The sequence below is a fragment of the Eupeodes corollae genome, chromosome 1 (assembly GCF_945859685.1).
Source record: "Eupeodes corollae chromosome 1, idEupCoro1.1, whole genome shotgun sequence".
In the NCBI taxonomy this organism is placed as follows: Eukaryota; Metazoa; Arthropoda; class Insecta; order Diptera; family Syrphidae; genus Eupeodes; species Eupeodes corollae.
This window is the reverse complement of record NC_079147.1, coordinates 28,864,217-28,882,195: the sequence shown is the minus strand read 5'-3', so window position 1 is coordinate 28,882,195 and position 17,979 is coordinate 28,864,217. Positions and strand designations below refer to the sequence as shown.

General features: G+C 36.5%; 3 protein-coding genes across 7 annotated transcripts in view; 1 reads left to right on the top strand and 2 right to left on the bottom strand.

Moving 5' to 3' along the window:
• Nucleotides 1-1,116: 1,116 nt before the first annotated feature.
• On the bottom strand, nucleotides 1,117-1,554 carry LOC129953715 (uncharacterized). The gene has a single exon (XM_056067102.1). The coding sequence runs from the start codon at nucleotides 1,552-1,554 to the stop codon at nucleotides 1,117-1,119; it is 438 nt and encodes a 145-aa protein (XP_055923077.1).
• Nucleotides 1,555-8,319: 6,765 nt separating this feature from the next.
• The window catches only part of LOC129943208 (cystinosin homolog), a 110,346-nt gene continuing 100,686 nt past the window's right edge, over nucleotides 8,320-17,979 (bottom strand). For all 5 annotated transcript variants that reach the window (XM_056052494.1, XM_056052492.1, XM_056052496.1 and 2 more), the window contains exon 9: nucleotides 8,320-8,480. In XM_056052494.1, coding sequence (XP_055908469.1) covers nucleotides 8,360-8,480 — 121 coding nt within the window. In that variant the 3' untranslated portion in view covers nucleotides 8,320-8,359. The remainder of the gene's footprint in view (nucleotides 8,481-17,979) is intronic.
• On the top strand, nucleotides 10,231-12,686 carry LOC129943207 (major heat shock 70 kDa protein Ba-like). Its single transcript, XM_056052491.1, has one exon. It carries the CDS (start codon nucleotides 10,603-10,605, stop codon nucleotides 12,511-12,513), a length of 1,911 nt encoding a protein of 636 aa, XP_055908466.1. The 5' UTR covers nucleotides 10,231-10,602; the 3' UTR covers nucleotides 12,514-12,686.

Below are 17,979 nucleotides of genomic sequence, written 5' to 3'. Positions count from 1 at the left end.
AAGCTATTAAAAATGTATAAACTCTTTATTTTTTGTTAGAACCACCAATTAAATAAACTTAATAAATAACATTACGCATGGTTTTCTTTTGATTTCGAAGTGGTTCCCTATTTATTTAAATTTTCAGTACAGAAGTTGAGCGCATCATTTTGGCTGGGAGCCACTGTAAATTTATCAGAAAAATAAGTAATATGTTATTAAAGGTCACAATGGTATTGGATCACAAAACGAACTAAGACTTAAATTCGTTGTTTTATACAGCATCTTTAAGTTCCTGTTTTCTTTTTCGGTGAGTAAGGCTGCCTGAAGCTTGCTTGAAGTCTTTTACAGAAATTAAAAGAAAATTATTTTAATTTTATAGAAATACTTATATTAAAAGATAAGTTAACAAATATTTCTTTCAAAACAAATAATTCAAAAACAATCTGTCACAATAATAGTGATGCTTCTTCTTACTATATTCAATTTTAATTCAAACAATAATTTATGTTTTCTTAATATTTGTGTAGTTTTACTTAACACTCGACGAAATTAATGTTGAAATACTCAAAACAAAAACACTCTATATATATACACTAGCTTTTTACCCGCGGCTTCGCCCGCAGTGGAGAAATTAAATAAGTATGAGAGATAAAGGGTAAGGGTATAATAATAGAAATGTGTCAATATAATAACTAAATTTTATTGCTTGGCTGAGATCAACAATTTTTAAAAATTACTACAGACAATGAAGTTTCAACACCTTAAATATGCTTATTGAAATGCAACAACAAATGTTAAAATATATTTCACCGTGACAAAAATAAATAATTCTGAATTCGAACAATTTAAAAAAATAAAATACATAGTATTAATTTAAGATATTTTTATAGACAATGTTATAAGTTTTCCCGTCGGGTGCAAATATGTGTAAATTCCGGGCATTAGATACACGTGAACAGGCTACATAAAGTTGACCATGAGAGAAGCATGGTTTTTCTAAATGCACTTCTGCTACCTTGTGCCTTGTTTATAGTAAAAACAAAGCTAAGCTTGACGGGAAACTGAACCCTTTTAAATTGGAATGGAAGGTCAGTGGGAATAATTGGTATCCGAGGTATTATAACACTATTTCCCTTATTTTGTTATAAGAAGCTTTGTTCCATTACATAGCCGAGGAGCATCTAGATTTCGCATAAGCATTACTGCTACATTTAGTTTCAATTGAAGTTTATGTGACGGTACATCCGATAGTTCAAGTGAATTTAAAAACTCCACAGGATATGAAGTACTTAGTTCCGTATCCATAATTGTATCCATTGACAAATATTCCTTCATTTCTCCTTGAACCTCGTTTAAAATGTCAGTGCTAATCCTATTTACAATTTCATTTCTTGGTGCTAATATTGCTCTTACACACAACCACTGATCACTACACAAATTTTGTTGCAGTTCCGGAAAAACATTAGCAATGAGATCCACATCACTTCGAACTAAATTACAAAATTCTCTTGACAGTGATATGTAGCCTTCAGCGTCAACGTCTAAGCAACCATCACCAATTTTCAACAACATTTCTGCGTAAAGTCCTGAATCCACGTCACTATGAAGATGCACTCTCATATTCGTTTTCAGGCGGAGTTTTTCAATTTTCGGCCATAAGCTTGATGATTTAATGCACGCTTGAATTTCATCTGCTGGTGTCCCCCTTCGAATCGCTGCGACGTAAATCACCGGCTAATAAAATTACCATGCCTCCCATTATATCTGTACTATCTCGCAAGTCCTGGAGGGTCCGGTTAAAAGCTTCTATAGCCTTCTTGTGAGACATTGTACTTTCATCCCACACTAAAAGCTTGCATTCTCGCAGCATCCTACCTCGTGAACTATTTTTACTAAAATTACAGATGGGCGAATCTTCCTGTGCCAAATTCAATGGTTATTTTAAAACGGAATGTGCCGTACGACCGCCCTTTAATAGCGTCGCGGCAATACCTGACGAAGCTACAGCAACTGCTATTTTTGGTCTTTTCTCACGGACATCTATACTAATATTATAAATGCGAATGTAAGTTTGTTTGTTAGAGTAAGAATTAACATCATCTAGTTAGATCTAAAACAATAAAGTAACAGCTAACCACAAAAATTACGGATAACCTCAAAAATGTGAATAGTATTATACTGCATGTAACGACAGAAGAAAATAACAATAAATATAGAAAAGTTAGAAACAGTTGAAACTATATTCAATTGAATTAGATATTGTCGTCACCGTCGGTAATACAGTGGGTTGGTATTAAAGTATTCAGGGTTGAAACTTCATTACTATGATGCTAGATGATGCTAGATGGAGTTGAAATAGCTAAATTTGACGATATTTTGTAAAACAATTTTCTTATTTTTCGTAAATTTGTTTTATTTTTTTTAATAAAAAGTATCCTATGTTACTTCTAATACCTTCAAGAGTGTATGTGCAAAATTTCATGATGATCGGTTAAGTAGTTTTTGCGTGAAAGCGTAACAAACAAACTTACATTCGCATTTATAATATTAGTATAGATATAGATATATACAGTTTTTTTCTTAGTTTTTCTTCAATTTATTCCTTAAATCACTTAATGTCTTACTTATTTGTATCGATTTGCTCAAGTTTTACATATCGATAAAATTTTACATAACATCTTTTGAGATATTTGATAGCATAGACATACTACACATATGTAGTATAGTATAATATGTCAGTGTTTGATAGCTATTTGATAGTCGACATCCTAGAAATATACAATCACAGTTTGTGGAGTTTGATGCAGAAACGAACAAATAAGCAAAAACGAAAAGCGATACAATTTCTTTCGTTTTTGAAAAACTAACGAACTACTATATTTATTTTAATAATACCAGAATATTGTTTAAGCAGTTTCTGATTGTAAAGGGATGTTGTAGGTTTAATTGTTAAAGGTGTACCTTGCGAAGTCTGACGAAAAATAAAGGCCACATTCAATGTTCAAATAAAGTGTAAATTCATAAAAGTATCACTGCATTAATGATGCCCAAACGTCTAAAACCAAATGTTCACGAAATTTTGACATCACTAGTCACTTTCTCGGCTTCAAGACGATAATGATTTAATAATAATAATTATTTACTCTTACAAAAACAGTTTAAGGAAATTGATACTTGAAACGAAATTCTAAAGCAAAGTATAAATAATTTACGACTAATGCTTCGACAAAGTTAAATCCCTGAACTGAAACTCGGTTTATTAAAAAAAATTATAACTCGAATGAGTTCTAACTAATTTTTTCATCAAGTTATCAAACGTTAGAATTCTGATTTATGCCTCAGTTTGACATAGAACTTCGATTTATTAGACCTTAAAATGTTGGGGGTCTAGAAAATTAGAACCTGGTTTAAAAATAATTTGACATTTTTAACTTGAAGAATGCATAAGAGAACACAAAAGCTTTGGACACTATGTCGGCAAAAAGCTTCAAAATTCAAATCTCAAAAGTTTGTTATGTGCACGAAAAGTCGATCATTTTAAAATCCATCAGTAAAATTTTAAACAGCAGGAATCTGAAATGTTTCACTGATGAGCAGGAATCTGAAATGTTTCACTGATGAGCGTTTATAGCAATCTGTACAGCGCTATTTGTATGCAAGAAGGCTTTTGAGGGGTGCTGCAAAGTTAGCGATAGAGTCAGAAACGGGGGTACATAGTTGGAACGAACTCCAAAAAATATGAACGAAAAAGTTTGGTCAAACAACGTCTAGTTTGGTCGCGCATCGCGCATTAGAGGCACGACTTATTAAGAAGTCGATATTTGACCGTTTAGATGAAAAAGTCGAAAACTCGGGTACTCTCCTTGCGGACTTGGGCCAAGAGATTCGACAATCGATTGGTTCCTTGAAATTATCAGTTATGATTCAGAACACGACATATACGCTTATTTTGGATATTGTAAACGATGAATGGTTATCAGAAGATATATTAATAGGTACCGAGATTTTAAAATACATATTTTCAAACTCATGTTGTGCTAACGATGCAAAATAGAAAGAGATAGTTCATAGGGTGTTATTGTCCCCAGTAACTCTGATTTTGCAAGCCACATAGTGCTGGTGAAAAAAAGGATAGTGCATTGATTTAAGAAGACTTAATACGAAAATTATAAAAATACGATATCCCCTTCCGCTTATGGAAGACGTTCTCGATGAACTTTACAACGCTCATGTATTTACGACTTTAGACTTAAAAAACCGTTTCTTTCACGTTGACATTGCTCCCGAAAGTAGAAAATATACCTCTTCCTTAACCCCTGATGCACAGCACGAGTTCTGTAAAGTGCCGTTTGGTCTTTGTATATCTCCTTCTGTTTTTTCAGAAATATATTTACAAAATTTTTAAAGATCTCATTTTGAAAAAGCTAATGCGTATTTACGTTGATGACTTTTTAATCGCTTCGAAAGATGAACACGAAAATTTCGATACATTAATGTTAGTTTTAGACGTCGCAGCTAAAGACGTTCTTCAATTTAATTGGAAAAAATGAAAATTTATGTTACGATCTGTAGTATTTTTGGGACACATTGTCGAACACGGTACGGTTAAGACCTCGATCGAAAAGACGAAAGCAGTAAGAAACTTCACTGAGCCTAAAAACATTAAACAAATGCAAAGCTTTCTCGGGTTAACAGGTTTTTTAAAAAAAATTCATACCCAATTATTCAAGAATTGCGAAACCCCTATCAGATATAACAAGAACTCTATGTCTGTATTTCGTTTTGGACATGAGCAGGATCCGCGTTCGAACATTTAAAAGATCTTCTGTGCAACGACCTTGTCTTAAAAATCTTAAATCCAAATTTATAAACCGAATTGCATACCGACGCCAGTAAGATAGGCCTTGGAGCAGTCCTACTTCAAATTCACGATACTGCTTTACACCCAGTGTTTTATCTAAGTTTCAAAACTAAGCCTGCAGAAGAAAAATACAGCAGCTACGAGCTCGAGGTGCTCGCGTTTATCTAATGGGACTAAAATTTAAAGTTTACACTGACTATTTAGCGTTTCAGAATTCTATGAAAAAAAAAGATATGTTCCCGGGTGGCGAGATGGGCTCTACAAATAGAAGAATTCGATTGCGAGGTTTTGCATAGACCAGCTACTTGTTGTCGCGAAAAACATGCAAAAATAAATTATTCGAAACGTACACAAACCAGGTCACATCAACGCCAAAAAGGTTGAAAAGATCGTTAGGCAGGAATATTACTTCCCTTGTTTATAAAAAAGAGTTGCAGATGTTATTTGGAATTGTGTGTCTTGCATTCTTGCAGTAAAAAAGAGTGGAAAACAGGAACGTTTTCTTAACCCTATAGAAAAAGTTGATATACCGCTACACACCTATCATGTTGACCACCTTGGCCCGATGCCCTCAACGGCTTAAAACTATAAGTATACATGTTTTGTGTAATGGATGCTTTTACAAAATTTGTGTGGATTTTCCCGGATGAAGTTCTTAAAAAGATGATATTCCTTGAAGACATATTTGGAAACCCACACCGAATTATAACGGATAAAGGTGCTGCCTTCATATTGACAGCATTCAAAGCGTATTGCGAGCAAAGAAGTATCCAAAACGTTCAAATCACGACTGAAGTTCCTGGGTTAATGGTCAGGTGGAACGTATGAACCGCATTATCATAGAAATGTTCACCAAGCTACCCGTATTAACCCGTTTCACGACTTCAAAGGACGATTAACTCAACAGTATCCAGAGCTACAAAAAAGACACCGTTTGAACTTTTGATCGGTGTACCAATGAGGAATGAAGAGGATATGAGGCTTTCGGAATTTATGAAAGAGGAGAATGGGAACGAATTTTAAGCAAGCAGAGTTGAGCTTCGAAGAGATCCTAAACTACAAAAAGAAACGTTTCAACAAGAGAACAGAAAAAACTACGATAAAAACCGAAAACCAGCTTACAAATACGCCGTGCGTGACCTCGTGGCAATACAACGCACCCAATTTGGTCCAGGACTTAAAGTTCAACCTAAGTACCTTGGGCCGGATGAAGTTACAAAAATCAAACGCAACGACCGATACGAACTAAGTAAAATTGGAAGCCACGAAGGACCCAATAAAACGTCATCTGATGCAGATCTTATGAAACGATGGATAAATGATGATGACGATAACGAATCTGATTCATCCGAGACGGATTCAGCCCAGAATGGCCTGATGTAGGATGTGCCTACTGTCAATACCCCTAGTCCGTATGCCGGAAAACGATGTGCCAATACCATATCATCCCATCGTCCAGAGAAGAAGAACAACAATTACGAACACGCAACGGTTTTGACATCTTCGCGATGCATTGACTTTTTTGTATTTGCTAATTTTGTTTAATAAAGTTTAACTTTAGTATAATATTTTCATAACTCAGTATTATTATTATTATTAGTATTTAAAATAAAACTTTCAAATCAGTTTTACTGAACAAAACTGTCTTTTGTCGGCGCACCCCTCCCGCATGTATTCAATTCGACAATTTATTTAATGAAACGAAACTAATGACAAATTTGTTTACCGAACAATCAAACCTGACAAATTTTGAATATTATTTGTTGTTAGAATGTCAGAATTTAATGTCAACAATTCTACCGGGGTGCTTTAAAAGCAATAAATTATTCGTTAGAACTTTGTTTTATAAAACCGAGATTAAAATTCGATGAAAAATGTACACTGAGTACTCTAAGTAAATTATAAAAAGTGAAGAAATGCTCGGGTTTTGAATTTAATTTAGAACTTGGTCGTTAAAGTATCAAACAATCTGAGAGCATGTTTCCAACAAAGCCAACTTTAAACTTTCAACTATTGAGTTAAGAAACAAATTAGAGCCTAAATAAAAATTTAAACTTGCGTTCCAACTCTAGAGTTGTAATGAACCTCACGTTGGGCAATAGTGAACAAAATTCCTAGGCCTATTTTATGAAAAGTTCATCCTAAAAATGATGGAGTTTGTATTAAAATATAAAAACAACCATTCAATAGTATGGTGCACTGAGGAGTATGCTCACTTTTTCTTATTTACATTTGCAAATCTTGGGTATGTTAAGTTTTTATTAAATTTAGAATTCAATTTAACATTCGATAAAACAATGAAAAATATAACAAAATTTTAAAAAGCAAACAAAAATTCACTGCAAGAGATAAATTTGTTGTTTATTATTCTCAATTTTCTATTTTTGACAAGTTTCAAAATTATAAACAAATAACATTTGTAAAATTAAACTTGTTTATATAATTCAAGGAGAAGATTGTATTCATGCCATCAAAGAATTTTTATATTAAGACCTTGAAACAAATAAATGTACTAATATTACTATACAAAGAAAATCACGGACAAATAAAACAGAGTACATTCTTCGTCTTGTCTCAAGAGTGTGTATACCTATAACAATAAAGATCCACTATTATAATTATTACAAATGTAAGTTTTTTTGTTTGTTTAATATTTACAATCCTATCAATTAGATTGTTTTTTGTATCAATCATATTGATCGAATACTAAATTGCTTTCCGAGTGTAGAGGTCTTTAAAATCAGAAGAAGGTCTGAGAGTATTTAAAAATTGTTTGCCTAAATAAACGACTGAAAGGCAAAACAGTTGAAAGATCGAAAAGCAAATTATAACGCACCATGTCAGACATGTAAGTAAGGTCCTGTTGAAATGCCTTCCTTATAGCTTTGATCCTTTGTATATCATTGGCAAGTACTAAGCATCCTCCATCCCCTGATGTAAAAACATTGATGGATAAATGACTACCTTAAGGAACAATTTAAAGAACTGCAGTTTCCAAATCACCTATTACATAGAACCGAAACCAATTTAGCAGGGTACCATCGAAACCATACAATTTTAATCCATTTTACATTGCTTTTAGGCAATCTATAAGTTGATCAAAAACATGTTGAAAACTAGAAAAGTACAACCTTTAATTATGCATATGACATACCATTTAAGTATTACTACTATATTAAGAAGCATTGGAATAGATTAAAAATTATTCCAAGTGGGAAGCTTAAAGGTTCACAACAAAAAAGTGGGGAAAAACAGAAGATTCTAGTTCAATGAGAGCATTTAATTTAAAACTTAATCAATCTATCATAGGAACTAAGTCTTTAGCAACATAATTATTACCTACACTAATATCTGATGACTTATATAAATTCTACAAAACCAGTCAACAGTCGTTTATTTATAAGCTTTACATTTTATTTATCACAATTAACATACAAAAGTCTGTGGCATTGTCAAATTCAATAAGTACAAAGAAATTAACATAAACACTTTCATTAATTATTTTATTTCAATTTATTAAGCTACAGCCGGGAGAAGAATAGGTTCTTCATCAATCGTTTCATTATTAACATATCTTTGGTTTGAGCCGCTTTGATTTACAACATTCCCTGGGATATACTCATATGGCTGAAGGTTTCTGAAAAAAATAAAGACTCATTTTAAAATAATTAATAAAGTTATTTAGATACAAATATATGCTTTTGTTGGTCGTAGTATAGTTCCTGCACGTAATAATAAATATAAATGCAAAAGGTATAAAACGTTGGAGTTATAAGTCTTTTTTGTCCTTTACATTGTGTTCCCACATGTTAGATACTTTTAAAGATGTCCCACAAAAATACTAAAATTCAGAAACGACATGTTCCAGTAAGTGAACAGGAACTTTAATCGTTTTATAGTTTGAAGTTTAAGAACAACATTAGAAGCCGGATCAGTGTAATCTCTGAAAATTATCATAAAGGGTCAAAAAAGGTGTCCCATAGAAATGTTAATTGAATCGCACTTTAAAATGATGTTTTTATTATTTTTTATTTATTAGAACAAAATAACATTGAATAAAATAAATGTAACATGCGCGATTAACAACTAGACAAATTGTTTAGGAATCAGTTTTAAAAAGTCTTCGTATTTGATATCACAGTATTTCATTGATATGATTTTGTACAAGAACATAACTAGGAACACAATCCTCTACCTCTTGTTCAAAATCTTTGCCTCTTAAAACATTTAAAGCTGAAAGTACTTTTTTTTTCACAAATCTAAGATTGTAAAATATTCTCCCACCATATACACTGCTGTACGGCAAAGTCAATATTTTTCTTACAAATTCGTATAAGTTTGGATACATAAATTAATTTAAGTGGGTTTTTTAGTTTATTATTTTGAACAAAAATTGTTCTTTATTTTGAATTTTGAAAATGCTCTTAAAATGAGCATTTTTTCGGGATTAGAAATTAAATTTTCAAATTCTGAAACCAAATCGAAATTAGAATTCATTTCCCAATTTTAAAGCTTCTGGGTTCAAGAAATGTAACATAGATAACTTTTTATCATTCAAGTTAATCCTAATCTGCGATTTGAGCACATATTTAATTAAAATAAACTTCGTGTTTTTTTATTTGTCCACTTTGAATGCACATTTTAGCCTCAAGTCAGACATATGTAATGTACTTACATATCAACTATATTTTAAAATGCTTTTTCAGCCTTATAGTCTGTTCTATGTTGCGTTCCATTTCTCGAACAAATTGTTCTTTTTTTTTTGATAAAATATTGTCCAAAGCGTTGTTAGATTTATAAACAAATGTCCAAAAGAGCTGTCCTGGTTTTTGAACTCTCTCACAATCGTTGAACTAACTGAATTTTATAAGTTAGTGTTTCATTCGCTTAACTATTTTTCTTGCAAAAAAGAGGTTAAAACTTTTCGCTGTCTGAAAAAATGCAACTTTCATGTTTTTCTCATAAACAGTAATCGCAAGGACCAAGGAGATATACAAATACATATGTACATATGTAGGTATGTACATAGAATGAGAAGGAATCCTCCCTCCTCGTTTCCTCGAAATTTAGAATCAAATAGTCGAATTTTCTAGAATGGAATTGCATTGAATTTTACTGACCTTTTTATATAAAAGTATCTTTACGGTATCCATTATCCATACATACATATGTATGTAAACAAAACATCTACGAAATCTGAAAAAGTTTGTGAAAATTTCAAGAGAAAAAACATCTGTCTGTAGAAACGTACTTCCTCCCTTCTAACTAACCCCTGTTCTCTTAATTCAGCATACAAGTCCACTACAGAAAGGAGAAATTAACTCTCTCTCAGCAAAATTATTTAATAAAACCTCGCTCTTTCCCCTCTCAAACTTCGAGAGTTCTCTTAACTCTCCACCCATTTATAATATTTTCTATTTCTACAATTTTCCACAAACATCTAGATGGTGTTTCGAGAATATTCGCTCTTCGCCCCAAATCATATAAATACCTGCCTTCGTTCTCTTCTCAATCATTATTGAAAAATATTTCAAGCAATTGAGACCAAAGTATTCAACGAAGTGTTATTTTAAACAAGTCGTTATTCGTACTAAAAGAAAAACTTAAGTGAAGTAAATAAAAGTATTTTAAAAACAGTGAAATTAAAAGCAGAGAACAAAACTAGAAAATACTCGAATATACCACAAGTTAAATTATATCAAAATTTGAGTTTGAATTTTGAAGTTAAAAGCAGAAAAGAAAAATCATACTAAGACAAAATGCCAGCAATCGGAATTGATTTGGGAACAACCTACTCGTGCGTTGGAGTCTTCCAACATGGCAAAGTAGAGATCATTGCCAACGACCAAGGCAACCGCACAACACCCAGCTATGTGGCATTCACAGATTCGGAAAGACTAATCGGCGATGCGGCCAAGAACCAGGTTGCCATGAATCCCAAGAACACAGTGTTTGATGCCAAGAGATTGATTGGACGCAAATATGATGATCCAAAAATTCGAGATGACATGAAGCACTGGCCATTCAAAGTAGTAAGTGAGGGTGGCAAGCCGAAAATTGGAGTCGAGTTCAAAGGAGAACAGAAAAGATTTGCCCCCGAAGAGATTAGCTCGATGGTGTTGACGAAGATGAAGGAGACAGCAGAAGCCTACCTGGGAGAGACAGTGAGGGACGCAGTTATCACAGTTCCAGCATATTTCAATGATTCACAACGCCAAGCTACCAAAGACGCCGGAGCAATAGCTGGACTGAATGTTCTGAGAATCATCAACGAGCCAACAGCAGCAGCATTAGCGTATGGACTAGACAAGAATCTCTCCGGTGAACGAAATGTGCTGATTTTCGACTTGGGAGGCGGTACCTTCGACGTTTCCATCTTAACAATCGATGAGGGTTCGCTGTTTGAAGTGAGGGCGACGGCTGGAGACACACACTTGGGTGGCGAGGACTTTGACAATCGCTTGGTGACTCATCTGGCAGAGGAGTTCAAGCGAAAGTACAAGAAAGACCTTCGTTCGAATCCTCGAGCCCTTCGTCGTTTAAGAACAGCCGCAGAAAGAGCTAAACGAACACTGTCATCCAGCACAGAAGCCACTATTGAAATCGATGCCCTATTTGAGGGAGTTGACTTCTATACGAGAGTGACACGAGCTCGCTTTGAAGAGCTGTGCGCTGATCTGTTCCGTGGAACTCTGGAACCAGTGGAGAAGGCATTGAATGACGCTAAAATGGACAAACGGCAGATTCACGACATCGTCCTTGTGGGAGGTTCAACGAGAATTCCCAAAGTACAGAATCTCTTGCAGTCGTTCTTCTGTGGAAAATCATTGAATCTGTCGATCAATCCCGATGAAGCGGTAGCTTATGGAGCTGCGGTACAAGCAGCCATTCTGAGTGGTGACAAGAGTAGTGAAATTCAAGATGTTCTTCTTGTTGATGTTGCTCCATTGTCACTGGGTATCGAGACAGCAGGCGGAGTAATGGCCAAGATAGTGGAACGGAATTGCAGAATACCTTGCAAGCAGACCCAAACGTTCTCAACGTTTGCCGACAACCAGCCAGCCGTTACCATCCAAGTATATGAAGGTGAAAGGGTGATGACAAAAGATAACAACCTACTGGGCACATTTGATCTGTCGGGCATTCCACCAGCTCCTAGAGGAACACCACAGATAGAGGTGACATTTGATTTGGACGCAAATGGTATTCTGAATGTGTCTGCCAAAGAAACTGGAACAGGCAACACCAAGAACATAACCATTAAGAACGATAAGGGTCGTCTGTCACAAGCCGAAATCGACAGAATGGTAAACGAGGCTGAGAGGTTCCAGGAGGAGGACGAGAAGCAACGGCAGAAGATCGCATCTCGTAACACCCTCGAGAGCTATGTATTCGGGGTGAAGCAAGCCATCGACCAGGCCGGAGATAAAATAAGCAACCAAGAGAAGGAAATTGCACGAAAAGCCTGCGAGGAAACAATCAAATGGTTGGACTCGAACACACTCGCTGACAAGGAAGAATACGAAGACAAAATAAAGAACGTATCGAGCATTTGCAGTCCGATTATGACAAAGATCCACAATGGAGGAGCAAATAGTGCTCAAGGATGTGGCCAGCAATCTGGTGGATTCGGTGGCCGCACTGGTCCCACCGTAGAAGAAGTCGATTAAAGTGATTCCTAGCCTAGAATTTTATAAGATAGGTTGACTGAATAGGCATTTCCATTGTACATTGTTTTCATTAGTCATCATAATTTAATTTAAACCTTTAGAATGTAAATAGGTTTAAGTAAATTAAGAAAGTTGAAAATAAATAATTTAAGTTTTTATCAAAAAAAAAATAATCTGTTTTACTTTAAAAGAACACAAATGGTTTTTTGGGGAGTTTGCTTTGTGGGAGGGTCCATAGATTATTTACTTTTCTATTCTAAGTTGTTAGTCTTCATCTGTCTGTAGCCTTTATTCTCTATTATTAAACAATTTTTCAAAGCAAGGTTTTGAAATGTGTATAAAACAAATTTCATACGTTTTATTGAATTTGAGGAAGCAATTAAGATTAGTGTTCGGACGAGAGTTAAAAACGATGGGAGTAAAAAATCCAAGATTTTTCAATGTAATATAATTGTTTGACTTTTGGAAAAAAGGACTAAAGTCGGAAACTGGTCACACAGACTCAATTAACTTAAGTCTTTAATATCAAAACAAATGTAAATTTGTCTGCGTTCTTATCTAAAGACTAAGTTAATACGATATTTGGCGGTTTGTCCTATACTGAAGTTGTTACTATTAAATGAAAGACACACAAAAAGGTCGTTACACCAAATCAAAAACCTAAAAAGCAATCTTTTGACTTAAGGGCTTTATGCCTAACGCCAAAGAATTCAGGACAACAAAACCCTTCGGAAGATTTAAAAATAAAAAACATTTAAAAGTCAAATCATAAAATTATCCTCTTCAAATACATTCTTTTATTAATGTATATACAGTGTACTTATTTGTTGTCGTTCTTCTTGAAGGACCGTCTTATGATCCTCGATATTTTCAAAGTTCTTTTGAGCAACTAGGCGTCCCAGTTCAGTATAATAGCCACGATCTTGCCGTGTACTTTGGGTAATTGAAGATAAAATTGTCTTGTATGCCGAGTTTACTGAAACTGCACTACAAATGTTGTTTTAAAATATTAATGTTGGCCATTGTTAGTTCCGAAAATCAGAACTTGCAACTCATCATTCCAAGACCAACCCACCGCCATGCTTCATAGTAGCTCGAGTATGCTTATGAGAAAATTCTTCATTAGCTTTCCGCCGTACATACATTCTTCTATCTGAACCTTTAAGGCTAAATTTGTTTCGACATGTTTCCAAAACCTAATTTATAATATCGTCATATGTCTAACGGTTAACTTACAATCCTAAGAAGATGTATTTTACTATTAAATTTTCACTGGTGTATAGCTTTTTATCTACGGCCATTTCGGTCTTTACATCGGTAATGGTGATAGTGATGCTACTTTTTCTGATGGTTTAGTTGTTGATTTCGTTAACCGTGGTCTCTTTCAAAAAAAATATTTACATACTCGAAAGATGAGATCGGATTTTAGTTGATTAATCTGAAAAGTAGCTTCTTATTGTACGTCTCCAGGTTTTCTTTTTCTTTTACTTTTCTAACATTATGAATCTTATTTTCATTGTTAAACGTGAAATTATTACCCCTATTATGGTAATGACAACTGAAAAATTAACTAGCTGCCCTAGTCTTATCTTATCCCCGTCCTTGGAGTTATACTAAGGATCTTGCCCTCCAGGTTGGGGGTTGTGCCGTCGTCGGGGTGACTTCCTGGCAATGTAAAAAATACCTTTAGTATCGAAGCACCAACAAGCCTCGGATACGGACGGATTCACTGTTGACAACCCACGCAAACGAAATAAGGACAACGAACTTCGGATATGTACGTGGAATGTTAGGTCCCATAACCAAGTGTAGCCGAACAATTAGCGGAAGGCCTAAACTGCTGCAAAGCAGATATTATCGCCATCCAAGAAGTGCGATGGGATGGACCGGGCAAACGCAAACTAAAAGACTGCGATGTATTCTACGGCGACTGCTGCTACCGAGAACAAAGACAGCGTCTATTTGGGTCTGGATTTCTTGTTAAAACTAGACTCAGGCAAAAAGTCTTGAGTTTCAACAGTGTGAGCGAGCGCATCACGACAATCCGATCAATGCTAAATTCGCCAACATAAGCCTCATATGCGCGCATGCCCCAACAGAGAAGAAAGATAAAGACACCAAAGACATATTATTAGAGCTCTTGGACAAGACAGCAAAAGACAGCAGTGCCCTGGCTATGACATTAAAATTGTCTTAGGAGATTTAAATGCCAAGCTAGGAAGAGAAGACATCTTTGGTGGCACAATCGGGCAATACAGCCTGGTGGTGGTATCGTACCACCTCCGACAACGGATTCAGGCTGATCGATTTCGCTGCGGGCGAGACGTTCTGGTAGCTAGTACGCAGTTCACAAATCTCAATATCCACAAGGGGACATGGAAATCTCCTGATCAATCAACCGTCAACCAGATTGACCATATTGCGATCGACGCACGACACTTCTCCAGTATACAGGATATCCGAACATTCCGAGGGGCCAACATTGACTCAGACAACTACCTCATTGTAGCCAAGGCACGGATATCCCGATCCAAGCCAAAACTGTGAGATGATTCGACGTTAGACGGCTACAATCGCAAAAGACTAACATGTCCTTTTCCGATCGAGTCTCTAATAACCTCTTAGGGAGTCCTATGCTGCCTGCATTAAGAATTGAAAACCAGTGGTAACATTGCCTTACAGCCATCAGAGATGCCGCCTCTGAAGTGCTAGCTTTCACACGGCCACCACAGCGAAACCCCTGTTTTGACAACGAATGCCAGCAAGCGCAAGCAGTGAAACAACAGGCATACAAAACGGCGCTGCACAGGAGGACCAGAGCTTCTCGCGAGCTCTACGAGCAGAAGAGGAGAGAGGAACACCGGCTTCTTAGATCGAGGAGATAAATGAGATTCGTAAATTTTACCAAAAGGTAAAAAAAACCTCCCAAGGGTAGAAGCCACGAACCGAAGCCTGTAAGGACGATCAGGGGAACATCGTAGTGGAATAGCAGTCTATGTTGAGAATATGGAAATACCACTTCTAGAAATTATATAACGGCGATGACGAACCGAATTCCGCTGTAAGGGAGATAGAACCACTCATGCTCGGCGACGCAGATCAACAATTCCGCCTACCCGACCTTGACGAAGTGAAGATAGCTATATCTAAACTTAAGTAAGCATCGCTGCCGAACTATTCAAAGCAGCAGGCGATGACTTGGTACGGAGCATGCACCAACTCATCTGCAAAATATGGTCGGAAGAAAGCATGCCCGATGAGTGGAATCTCAGCATACTGTGCCCGATACATAAGAAAAGGGACCCTCTACATTGCGCCAGCGAAAGAGGCATCAGTCTCCTTAACATTGCATATAAGATCTTCTCTGCCGTATTATGTGAATGTTTAAAGCCGTTCGTCAACAACCTGATTGGTCCTTATCAGTGTGGCTTCAGACCAGGAAAGTCCGCTATCGACCCAATATTCACACTACGGCAGATCTTGGAAAAATACCAGGAACTACAAATCGATACCCACCATCTCTTAATCGATTTTAGAGCCGCTTATGACAGTATCTATAGCGAAGAACTCTACAGAGCAATGTCTAGTTTTGGCATCCCTGTCAAACTTATCCGTTTACGCAGAATGACGATGGAGAATGCACGCTGCTCTATCAAGGTCGGAAAAGATCTTACCGATGCATTTGATGTCAAAAAAGGTTTTAGACAAGGCGATGCACTGTCATGCGACTTCTTCAACATCGTTCTGGAACGAATTGTGCAAAACTCAACCGTCAACACTAGAGGCACAATTTTCCAAAGATCCATCCAATTACTCGGATACGCAGAAGATATTGACATAATTGGAAGATCAAAGCGTGATGTCAGTGGAGCGTTTTTGAGCATTGCGACGGAAGCGAAGAAGATGGGTTTAGTGGTCAATGAGGGCAAGACCAAGTATATGATGTCATCAAAAAAGGACACTCAACGACGACGTCTTGGACAAAACGTCACCATGGACAGCTATAACTTTGAGGTAGTTAAGGACTTTGTCTACCTAGGCACCGCTACAAACACAGACAACGACACCAGCGCTGAAATCAAACGAAGTAGAACTCTTGCAAATCGCTGCTTCTTTGGACTTAGAAGGCAATTGAGAAGTAAAGTCCTTTATCGAGCATCTAAAATCACCATCTATAATACACTCATCATCCCGGTTCTCATTTATGGCGCTGAGGCCTGGACCCTGTCAAAGAAAGATGAGAGCGTCTTAGGATGCTTCGAGAGAAAAATTCTTCGGGTTATTTTCGGTCCCGTACGCATAGATGGAGAATGGAGGAGAAGATATAACGACGAACTGTACGGGCTGTACAGCGACACTGACCTAGTTAGCAGAATTAAAGTCCAACGGCTTAGATGGCTGGGTCATGTACAGCGAATGGACATCACCGCTCCAGCCCGGAAGGTCTTCGAATCTAATCCCGAGGGACGGTGCGGGGCAGTAGAGGAAGATCGCGACTCAGGTGGCGCACTCAGGTGGGTGAAGACCTCAACCAACTTGGTGTGCGCTAGGGACCAAGCTGGCTGGAGACGTATGTTGGTTGAGGCCCAGGCCCACCCCGGACTGTAGCGCCACCTTAAGTAAGTAAGAATATAATGTTTAGGCCTACCCATTGACATTTGGAAAAGTACCGTTACAGGGTTACTACAGCTAGTGTCCGATTATTTGAGAGAAATTCAGTTATAAAATTTATTATACATTTTCTTTTGGAAAACTACATTGTACGAGTTTACATTCTCTTCTTTGTCCGTTTAATCGTGGGAGCCACTGCATATAAAGGGTGATTTTTTGAGGTTAGGATTTTCATGCATTATTATTTGACAGATCACGCGGGATTTCAGACATGGTGTCAAAGAGAAAGATGCTCAGTATGCTTTGACATTTCATCATGAATAGACTTACTAACGAGCAACGCTTGCAAATCATTGAATTTTATTACCAAAATCAGTGTTTGGTTCGAAATGTGTTTCGCGCTTTACGTCCGATTTATGGTCTACATAATCGACCAATGATGAGGCTCATTTCTGGTTGAATGGCTACGTAAATAAGTAAAATTGCCGCATTTGGAGTGAAGAGCAACCAGAAGCCGTTCAAGAACTGCCCATGCATCCCGAAAAATGCACTGTTTGGTGTGGTTTGTACGCTGGTGGAATCATTGGAACGTATTTTTTCAAAGATGCTGTTGGACGCAACGTTACGGTGAATGGCGATCGCTATCGTTCAATGCTAACAAACTTTTTGTTGCCAAAAATGGAAGAACTGAACTTGGTTGACATGTGGTTTCAACAAGATGGCGCTACATGCCACACAGCTCGCGATTCTATGGCCATTTTGAGGGAAAACTTCGGAGAACAATTCATCTCAAGGAATGGACCGGTAAGTTGGCCACCAAGATCATGCGATTTGACGTCTTTAGACTATTTTTTG

Bases quoted from the DNA above. Each gene is read 5' to 3' on its own strand.
- LOC129953715 (XM_056067102.1), bottom strand. From the start codon at position 1,554: ATGTTGTTGAAAATTGGTGATGGTTGCTTAGACGTTGACGCTGAAGGC.
- LOC129943207 (XM_056052491.1), top strand. From the start codon at position 10,603: ATGCCAGCAATCGGAATTGATTTGGGAACAACCTACTCGTGCGTTGGA.